Source organism: Trachemys scripta, chromosome 8 (genome assembly GCF_013100865.1).
Source record: "Trachemys scripta elegans isolate TJP31775 chromosome 8, CAS_Tse_1.0, whole genome shotgun sequence".
NCBI classification, from domain to species: domain Eukaryota; kingdom Metazoa; phylum Chordata; order Testudines; family Emydidae; genus Trachemys; species Trachemys scripta.
Window position 1 is genome coordinate 106,140,904 of NC_048305.1, and position 10,314 is coordinate 106,151,217.

Consider the following 10,314-nt stretch of genomic DNA (forward strand, 5'->3'; position numbering starts at 1 on the left):
GAAACAGACCCACAGAAACACACACAGCTGCTTCCCACCATCCACAGGGGGTGGGGGACTTCAGCCAGGTGCCTAGCAGGGCCCTGGGGGCTGGCGGGAGAGAGGCTGGAGAGTTGGGGGGCTGGAGGCTGAAGTTGAGGCATTCCGGGGGGGGGGTGGAAGAGGAGAATGCTGGGGGCTGGGAAGAAAAAAGGGTGCAGGATATGGGGGGGTTGAAAAAGGAGGGTGGTGGAGCTGTGGATTAGGGAGGGGGCTGGGGAACCAGAGGAAGACTGCATCCTGGGGGTGCTGGGGACTGAGGGGGGGGATATGGGGAGGCTAGATGGGAGAAGGGGAGGCTGGGAAGGAGAAGGGGGCTAGCTCTGGGGCACGGGACGGGGAAATCCCGGAGGGCGGGGAGTTACTTGCCTCTGTTCCGCAGGCGGCCCGAGCCGAGGCGGAGCCACACCCCGGGAGGGCCGGCCCGAGCGAGCGCGGAGCGCAGCCCGGCATGGACACCTGAGACGGGGCCCCGCCGCTCGGCTCCCCGGAGAGCCCCCGCGGGAGGATGGGACCCGCCGCGGGAGGTGAGTGAGGGCCGCCCGGGGGCTCTGTCCCGGGACCGGGGTCCGCCTCCCTCCAGCCCCATCTCCCCCGGCTGCCTGGGAACTGCGCGCCGCCTGGGGCTCCGCGGGCGCGGACTGGCTCGGGCCAGGCTGCCGGGGAGCGGGTGCGCTGGGGCTTGGCTGGCTCTCCCGGGGCAGGGGCCTGCGTTCCCCGGGCTCCATTCGCAGGGGCCACCGGGTCCCTCCAGCAGCCCGGCGCGGAGCCCCCTCTCCCCCGTGCCACCCTGGCCGGGAGTCCGCTCCGCGCCCCCTGCCCAAGCCGAGCACCACCTGCGTCCCAGCACGGCCCCCTTGGGCACTCGGGTGCCCCAGCGTTTGGGCTGGTGTCTCAATAGGGGGCGCCCTTCCTCCGGCGTCAATACCGACTTCAGTGCCCCAGGCCAGCGGGGGGTAGTTTGCTGCTAGGGAGGAGATGGGAAAAAATCGTTCCTGATCGTCAGCAGGGTTTAATTTGTGCCAGGGCCCAGCACCTCTGGGCCTGGGGGTTCCTAGCCCGGCACTTCCACGCCTGGCGGTTCAGAGCCCCTGGACTTGCTGCATCAGTTATGAATGTAAAAAAACAAAAAATTGCTTGAGCCCCCGGCACCTCTTTCCTTGCAAATGAAGCCCCACTCCCACTTCTGCCGCTGACTCATTTTGTAACTTGGAGCAAGTCTCCAGCAACGTGGGAAGTCTGTTCATTTCCTACGTCACAGGCGGATTTGAAGCTAAATTCGCGAATGTTTGTCAAGTGCCTCGAGACCCTTGGGTGGAAGGTGCTGGCGACGTGCAAAGTGCATCCTTGCTGAAAAGGGATGTGGGACTTTCGGGCTGCAAGAATGGAGCTGTCAGAGGCCCAGATTTTCCAAAGGGGCTAGTGATTTTGGGGACCCAAGCTGAAACCCCTCAGGGGGCCTATTTCTCAGGAAGCGCTGAGCAGCCCCTGTGAAAAACTGGCCCCTTCCAAAGAAATTGCAAGTTAGACTGCCCAAATCACGAGTCCAGCAGTTCCCAAAGTGTGCCACCAGCAGATGGGGTGGCGGCGGCCCCTCATGTATGGAGGACGCCATTTTGTGACCTCGCACGCACCATCCATGTGAGACCACAGTGCACGGAGGAGACCATTCTGCTCTACAAAATGGCGCCCTCCATGGTGTCTGGGGTCTCGGGAGGAAATAATGAATTACAACAGGGTCATGCTGGCGACAGGTTTGGGCTGGCCTTACGGCACTGTGGTCAAGAGGCAAGAAATAGGGCAGGCCTGGGCTCCGAGGCCACAGAAAGAAGTTCGAGGCAATGAGCGGGGGTAGCAGCAGAGCCTGGGGGCGATGGGGGAGCCCAGGGAGCCAGCAGGGGCCGGGGGTGACAGGCAGGGGAGCCCAAGAGCCAGGGGCACCGTTTTCCCTAAGGCCGGCTCTGAACCCCTGGCCTAGTCACTGTTGAAAATCTTGCCCAGAGTCTGTGAAATCGGACGCTAACCGGGTGACCGCCTTAACGATTTTCCATGTGTACCCATGCACGAGTCGGGCAAACGCTGCTGTCACCTACACTGGTGTGAACCCAGGATCCACGTCTTCTCTAGAGCCCCTGTAACAATGGGTGCGCGCCTGGGGGGGAAGGGGATGCAGTGAAAAGTAAGTGCAAGAAGTGCTTTCCTCAGCTCAGCGCCCAGGCCCCCCGGGATCCGAGAGGAGCAGCAGCGCAGCATGCTGTAACCAGCCAAGGGGAACGGGCCGGTTCTGCAGTTGCACAGAGCGAGTGGGAGTTCCAGTTGGTGCTTCAGAGGCAGGAGGGAAGGTACCAGGAGCCGGCTCCACTCCCCCTGCTCTGGCTGGCTGTGCTGGGGAGTGGTGGCACACAGCCCCACACGGGGCCTACAGAGACAGAAGGGACTGTGAACAGAGCAGGAGTTGTGCTGATCACCATGAGCTGGGGTCCAGCTGCACTCGGGCTGGATACCCCGTTGCTGCTGGACTCTCTCCTGCTGTGTCAGCGAGCTGCTTGTAGCTGCTTCTATCCAGGACCCTGCTGGGTGCGTGTGCCACGCATGGGGGGAGAGTTGAATTGGCAGGGGTGTCCCTGGGCTCTAGGAGAGGGGATAGCAGTTCCAGGCTTCTCATGAGCAGGGCTCAGAGAGGAACCAAAACTAGGTGCGGGGCCTCGGTGAAAGCTGCTAACCAGGCTGAGCTGCCGCTCGGCGTCACAGAAGATCGGGTGAGGGCTGCCCAGATGGTCTGACCAGACCCTCAGGAACAAGCACCTTTCTCCCGTCCATTCACCTGCGGTATCCGGTGCGTTCTAAAGCCTTCCTTCAGGAGGTCTGCTTTGTATCACCAGTGAAACGAGTTTGGAGGCCTCAGCCGAGCGATTCATAGGGGGGAAACATCTCCCCCGCCGTGTAACGCAGTCTCCCTTGAGTGAACTGGAGATGGGGGGATGCGAGTTAAGGCTGAAGTTTGTTGGCGGTAACTGCTTGGAAAGCAACAGCACCAGCCTCTGCCATTGCCAGGTCCCAGCTGCACAGAGCGCGTGTTTGGGACAGTCACAGAAAACAAATGTTTCGAGGCAGGGCCGGTGCGCAGTTGGCATCCCAGGGGCCAGGCTTAGCTCTGTCGGCTGGGCTGGGTGACCAGTCCACAGTGCTCGGCCCTGGGCCGTTGCCAGGGGACAGGCCTGGCCAAAGCACAACAGTGTCACTATAGCAAACAGAAAGCCAGTGCAATGAAAGGGACATGCCTTGTGGCTGAGAGGGCTTCCAGCGCTGCCGCTGGCTCTCCCCTCCCCTCCCGGGAAAGCGCCTCGCCTTGAAAAGCTGCTAACAGGCTGCCCTGGGCCCCACATTTCCTGGGAGAGCCTCAGTTTTGACAGATTTGTGTCACAGCCTGCGAGATCCAGCCCAGAGAGGAAGAGAGCAGCGCTGGGCCATGGGGCCTGGTTCTCTTAGGGGCAGGACAGGGCGGGGAAAACACCAGGAAGGCAGCTCAGGGTCCCCTTTTGGAGCCCATCCCCACGGCTGCTTTCAGTGTGAATTTCCTGTCGGTGAAAGGTGCTCCGCTGGCAGCCCGGGGGTCTCGGGGTATCCGTGGCCAGGTACAGCCAGGGCATCGGCAAGTGGGCTCCCTCCAGCCGTGACAGCGTCAGTCGCTCTCCTTGGCCTTTTGCTGGGGCTACCAGCGATGGGTAGGGGGTGTTATTGCCAATTGGCCTGTGCTGGATTGGAACAAGCCACCTAGTGGTGAAAGACCCCCGGGACCCCCGGCCTAAATGCCATGTCCCCCAGCCTCAGACTGGACTGGAGTTGGAGGTGAAGGTCTCTGCATCCCATCCTGGTCCCCTGAGCCATCCACCCCCCCAGGCGCACACGCAAACGCACACACCCCGTGCACACTGCCTCTTAACTAGCTGAGCAACACACGGTCCCTCGTGAGACCCCCTCACAAGAGTCCTTCCCACAGCTGGGACCAGAGCCCCGTTTTTCCACATCGAACGACCGAGCCCTCGTCACCCCGGCTTCCAGAACAGGCCTGCTCAGGGTTTAAGCTGTAAGAGGCTCTTGGTTAAAAACCAGGCCTGGGCCTTTAAGGAGAGCAGGGCGGGGAGGTAAAGCCGACGTCACGGGCAGTGGCCAGGAAGGGCCCAGGGAGTGTCGGGCTGAGCAGGAGTTCCGCTGGGGATGGTGTGGCTGATAAGCAGGGATTGTTCATTGTTCCAGCCCTGCTCAGACCAACTGACGGTAACCGGAACACGGGCCAAAGTGCTGCCGTTTCCTGTCCCGCACAATGGCAGGGAACGGAGCCCGGGGCCCTGTAATGTCTCCAGCATACAGTATTATTCCTATGCATGTTACCGTAGCACCTAGGACTGGGACCCCATGGTGCTAGGCGCTGTACAGATGCAGAGCAAAGGGGCGGCCCCTGCCCCAGAGAGCTTACAATGTAAGCCAAGAGCCATCAGGTGGGGAACAGGTGAACAAAGGAAACATTGGCCCGTGTGACAGGCAGGGCTCCCCGCACACCAGCGAATTAGCTGTCGTCCGTAGGCATCATGGCAATGGAGAGCTGGGGGAGAATGAGTTTGTTTTGCAGATGTTTCCAGGGAGCTCCTCCTAAGCACGAGGGGCAGCCTGGGGGAAATCCCCAGGTCCTCATTTGAACGCTAGCTTGTATGGGCAGCACCTCTGCTGAGGGCCTGAAGACACAGGCCAGGGTGTGTATCAGAGACATTCTGCGTGGACCTGCCCTCAAAATTCCCTCCACCTGTTGTGCCTTGGGGCTGCCAGGCCCTCTGAGCCTTGCCATAAGGAGGCGTCATGGACTCATGGCAGAGAGTCAAGGGGGAGGGCATGAGAACTGAGGAAGGGGCAAGGGGAGAAGGGAAGCGCTGGGAGCGGAAGGAGAGAAAGAAGGGGTGAGAGATGACTGCAGGGTGGGGGTGGGGGAGGAGAGGCAAGTGCGGAACGAGGACCGCCCGGTAGAATCACCGTCCCACCAGCCTAGGGAGTCATGGATTTGGGGGTGACGTAGTGGGGTCTCTGGTAACCCCACTGCTGAGGACCATTCCTGGCGGAGAGAGAGCCGGGAGAGAGGAAACAGCGACCGTGACTTGGGGCTCGGGTTACTTCAGCACCGCAGCTGTGGCTGGTCTTTGTCTCCAGCCCTCGGACTGACACCCTGGCCCCAGCTGTGCTGATGGCTCCAGGGAATGAGCGGATGCACCACAGGTCCCAGTGCCTGGGGCTTTGATTCCCAAGGAGCTCCCTCCTCGCCCTCCAGCGGTTCGGCTCCTGAACCTTTCCTGCATCTCGGGCATTGTAAAGCATTTGGACGCCTCCCTCGGCACGTGCTCCCCCGGAGCCCAGCCTGACAGCCCAGGGAACTGAAGACCCTGCTTCTCCCCAGGACATGGGTAACGACAGGACGAGCTTTCCACACACACCCTCGACCCTGACCCGAGGGGGGAGTTCAGGCTCCTGGACTCTGGACTAACACCCACCAACCTGTTCTGCCCAAGCTGCTGACCAGTCGCCAGGAGGTACCCAGGCTGGTATCGGGGCAGGATTGGAGCTGGAGGTGGAATCCTGAGTCACCCAAGCCCCCTGAATGCTTCCTCAGTAAACGTCTGACCCTTAAATGGGGAAAGAGGCCAGGGCACGGGCCTCCCTCGCCCCACAGCCGTCGCAATGCACCAGAGGACCCACTAGGTGTCGCTGATTACTCCAGACAAGGGGAACCAAGCAGCGCCCATCTAACTCCAAGCCCTGCATACAGCCGCCTCCTGGGTGGATCGAACCCACTCTCCGGCAGAGACCGGTGGGGCTGACTTTTTCTTACCCTGCAGCCACGCCTGCATAGCTTGTCCTGCCAGTAAATTTCCACTGAATTGATTCGTCCTGCATAAAGCCTGGCATGTAGATTTCAACACCCCCTACCCCCGCTGCACTGCCATGGCCCATCAGTACAAAGGTCTGCCCACTGAGTTGGCAGTTTGTCCATAGCAGGGCATTCTGGGATAGCTATACACGGTCCTAACAGGCCGTGGGGTGGAAGAGAAGGTAGAGTCAGACCTGTTTGCAGTGTTGTCTGTCCCAGGATATTGGAGATTCAAGAGGGATGAGGTCATATCTTTCAAGGGACCAGCTGCCTGGTAAGAGAGAGAAGCTTTCGAGCTTACCCAGAGCTCTTCTCCGGGTCACTGGGGTCCGACCTGTCAGACTGGAGTCCTGGGTGGACTTTTGTTAGACGAGCTTTGTTAATTTCTCTGGTCCTGTTGTTGCACACGCAGACAGTGTGACGTCACCTCCGGAGGAGAGCTCACCTGTTCCAGATCCCTGCCCCTACGCCCTCGCTCCTGCGTGCTGGGGTGCAGGGAGCCCCAATCCAGGACACTCTTGGGGTGAAGACCCCTCTGTGCAGTTCCCCATATTGTGCCCCGGGCTCTGTGCAGCAGGATCACACCGATTCCACTGTAGTGAAGGCCCTCTGCACCAAAGGAAGGGGAGCAGGATTTCCCCCCTGTAGGCTGCGTGGGGAAGTAACCTGGCTGGCTGTCCTTCAGAGAAGTGGCTGTGCTGTATGGAAGTATCCTAGAGAGATGCCTCCAACCACCTGAAAGAAAGGCCATAGGCGTGGGAAGGAGGTTATGCGGCTGCCATAAGAGGAACAGGCAGATAGCTGGGGCTCTGGCGAGGATAGTGGAGGGCATCAAGTCTGAAATCCCTGGACTCCTTGAAACCAAAGGTTTCTCTCCCAGCAGGAACTAACTCAGCCTGGCATCTTTCTGCTATTTACTGTGTGTGTGGATGAGCCCTTTGAGTCCATGGTCCTGTCGGTGCAGCATAGACGCCGCCGACGCCCCTGGTCCTAGGAATCTGGATCACTCGTTGGCCAAGTATTGCAGGGTCGTGGGTATCCAGTCAATCTCTGTGCCCTAGGGCGGGTGATTCCCACACGCCGCCTTGGTGGTTTGACCAACACACGCCCCTTTTCAGTACGAGAGCTGACATTTGCCCAGCCGTTGCCTGGGGAACTGCTCTCCTCTGGAGCAGGTGTAATCAGGGTCCTCCTGAGCGCCGAGCTGATTACCTGGTGCAGGTAACCCTTCGCAGAGCAGCAGGATCTGGCCAGCTCAGAGGCAGGGCTCCTGCCCGTGTTTGTTTGCGCCAGGGCTGGCTTGCTTCAGACACTGTATTAGAAGCTTGACATCAGCTGCCTGCCAGAATCAGCCCGGGTCTCGTGCTCAGTCAGAGGGAAGTCCTCGATGGCCGCAGCGTGCGGGGGGCAGGCGGGTTCATTCTCGGGAAGGGGCTAGAGCGGGTGGGTGAATTTAGTTAGTGGCTGAAAAAGGAAAGTCCCTCCCCTCACCTCTTCCCCCCTTTCATGCCAGATGCAACTGGGAGATGCTAGTGGGTCACAGATATTTAGGGCTCAAAAGAAGGATGGGGGGGGTCACCCCAACCCTTTCCTCTCCCCTGCTGCAGGATGTTTTAATGTGAGATGCTAAAGGTGGCACAATCCCTCGAATTACCTATAAGTAGCGATGGTGGCTAAACATGCATTGCCAGTAGGGGGGCGGTGTGCTGCTGCTGGGGGGTGCCATCTTTCCCACGACACATACAACGGCGGCTCTGAACATTCATTGTTGTTAAAGATCCCATGGCAGGTTTCAGAAGAGCAGCAGGGCCGGCCTTTGCTAAGTTCTCATCTGGGTACCTGCAGGCTGTTTCCCTGTATTTCAGTTAGGGTAGGATTCTTTTTCACCGCCTAGCTTAAGTCGCTTTGCAGAATGACTGTACGCTGTGGGGTTCCACCCCAGAGACAGCTACTTTTCAGGGCTGGGTGAAGTGACCCTTGTACAGATAAAGTTTGGAAAGTTTTTGAAGAGAGAAACTATTCCCCAATAGTTAAATTGACCCATTAAACGCAGGGGTGGCCAACCTGAGCCTGAGAAGGAGCCAGAAATTACCAACGTACATTGCCAAAGAGCCACAGTAATATGTCAGCAGCCCCTCTTCAGCTTCTCCCAGCACCTCCCATCCACCGGCAGCCCCGCCGATCAGTGCCTCCCCCTTCCTCCTTGCACCTCCCCATCAGCTGTTCCGTGGCGTGCAGGAGGCTTTGGGGGGGGTGGAGCGAGGGCACGGCAGGCTCACGGGAGGGGGCGGGAAGGGATGGAGTGGGGGCAGGGCCTGTGGCAGAGCCAGGGGTTGAGCAGTGAGCACCCCCCTGCACACTGGAAAGTTGGCTCCTGTAGCTCCAGCCCCGGAGTCGGTGCCTAGACAAGGAGCCGCATGTTAACTTCTGAAGAGCCGCATGTGGCTCCGGAGCCGCAGGTTGGCCACCCCGGCATTAAACGGATCGAACTGCAGCTTACTCAGCGATTGGTGTTTGCTGTACAAGAAATGTGAGTTAGTTACAAACCTTTATTTTCCCCTCCTCTTTGCTTTAGGTCGCGAGCTGTGGGCATTCATCCTCTGGGCTGGGCTGTTGCTCGCCACGCAACTTGCTCTAGGAACTGTGGAGGACGCCTGCAACTGCAGTACCACCGTGGCCTTCTCGGATTTTCAGGCAGCTCCGGCCCGCCAGACATGCTGTTTGAACTTCACCGGGGCTGAAATTGGCTCCCTGGACTGGAGCCTCTTTGGTGGAGTAACAGGCCTGAGAGAGCTATACCTCTCGCACTGCGGCGTGGTGGACATTGTCAATGCGCCCGGTGCGCCCGGCAGGCTGGAGATCTTGCACTTGGATCACAATCAGTTGGAAAAGCTTCCAGAAAGTTTCCTAGAAGATGCCCCGCAATTGAGGGTCCTTCGTTTGGACAGCAACAAGCTTCGCAAGCTGCCCAAATCCTTCCTGAGAGCTTCCACCCAAATCCAAGAGATTCACCTTGGCTTCAATGACTTGGCCTCCCTTCCCGCCAGTGTCTTTAAGCCCTCTCTCACCAGGCTCGGCCTAGCCAACAATAGCTGGGATTGCACCTGCGCCTTGCTTGGTGACCTGGAGAAGTATCCCCCAGAGCCACCCAGCGGGGACATGCAGGGCCCTGTCGTGGTGTGCAGCACCCCAGAGCGTTACCGCAGCATGGACATCCGAGACATCCGTAAGCAGGAGCTCTGCCGGGCCCACAGCTTGACCGCCCTGTTCATCTGCTTGCCCCTGGTGGTCGTTTTAGCCCTGGTCGCCTGGTGCTTTTGCAGGCAGAAGAGAAAGACGGGCTACGCCCTCAGCCGCAGGCCGGAGTGCCACCTGGCCACAGTGGAGAGGAACGGTGCCAAGGGGCTGGCAGAGCCGCACCGCTACATCCAGTGTGAGCCGCCCACTGCCCCCGCCGAGAGCGAGAAGAACACGCTGCTGAGGAACCAGGTCCTGCTGAAGCCCTCCACCGCCCTGCTGGGGAGCAACAGGGACCTCTACGAAGAGGTGGAAATCAAGCTGGGGGCCTTGGACGATTCCTTTGTGCTGGTCAACCAAGGGAGCCTCAGCCAGGAGACGGGTCCCGCGGGGGCACCGGCGGCAGAGGAGCTGGCGGGCAGCGACCCGGAAGCAGAGACAGTGAGCGTGACGGACGTGCTGAAGGACTCGGTGGACCGAGAGAAGCTCTACATGGGCCAGGCGGTGGATTATTACAACCTGGTGCCTGCCATTGAGTTGGAGGACTCCGACCAGCAGGAGTACGAGACCATTGACCTGCACTGAGGCTTGGCCCGTGAGGGGTGTCCCGGGAACCTGGGGCCGTACCCTGCCCTTGCTGACACCCAGCGCGCTCCCGGGGGTGGGAGAGGGTGGGAGCTAGTGCGGGATGCGGCTGGAGGGCAGTGAATTGAGCTTGTCACTCAAACGACCGTTGTCATGTCGATCCATTGGACTGGAGCGAGAGCGATTGTACGTGAGGTATAAATGTCTGGAAATGACTTCGGCTGGCTCATTGCAGAGCGGGACGTGCTGCCTTCCGAATTCCCACCCCCTTGGCCTGTCACGGTCCAGTCTTCCCACACACTCCCACCAGGCAGGAGTGTATAACGCCGTCTGTCCCAAATGCAGAGCCTGAGTCTCACCACCCCATCATAGGCTCCCGCGGCCGCCCACGACTGGCGCTCAGGGCCAGCCGTCCTTAGCAGGGCTTCGTGCTGCTCCCTGAATGCCCTGGAAAACTATCCGACCCTCTCAGGCGCGGCGCGGCGCCCCTCCTCCTGCCCAGGGGGTTGGCACCGCGGCGGCTGTGTGCCCCGCTCCTG

The 10,314-nt window shown here is 60.0% G+C and overlaps 1 protein-coding gene across 2 annotated transcripts; it reads left to right on the top strand.

Annotated features, from left to right (window-relative positions):
• The first annotated feature begins 418 nt into the window (after nucleotides 1-418).
• LOC117881535 (SLIT and NTRK-like protein 1) lies at nucleotides 419-9,990 on the top strand. 2 transcript variants are annotated; one of them, XM_034778912.1, is made up of 2 exons: nucleotides 419-566; nucleotides 8,529-9,990. In XM_034778912.1, the coding sequence occupies exons 1-2, from the start codon at nucleotides 548-550 to the stop codon at nucleotides 9,773-9,775; spliced, it is 1,266 nt and encodes a 421-aa protein (XP_034634803.1). In that variant the 5' UTR covers nucleotides 419-547; the 3' UTR covers nucleotides 9,776-9,990. The 2 variants fall into 2 exon arrangements, with proteins under 2 accessions (XP_034634803.1, XP_034634802.1); XM_034778911.1 differs by lacking the exon at nucleotides 419-566 and adding an exon at nucleotides 5,062-6,227.
• Nucleotides 9,991-10,314: the final 324 nt, after the last annotated feature.

What these genes read in the sequence shown, in the direction of transcription:
- LOC117881535 (XM_034778911.1), top strand. Translation starts at nt 6,194, where the DNA reads ATGAGGTCATATCTTTCAAGGGACCAGCTGCCTG. An exon ending in TTCAAGGGACCAGCTGCCTG is followed by an intron (nt 6,228 to 8,528) that starts GTAAGAGAGAGA and finishes TCTTTGCTTTAG; the next exon opens with GTCGCGAGCTGTGGGCATTC.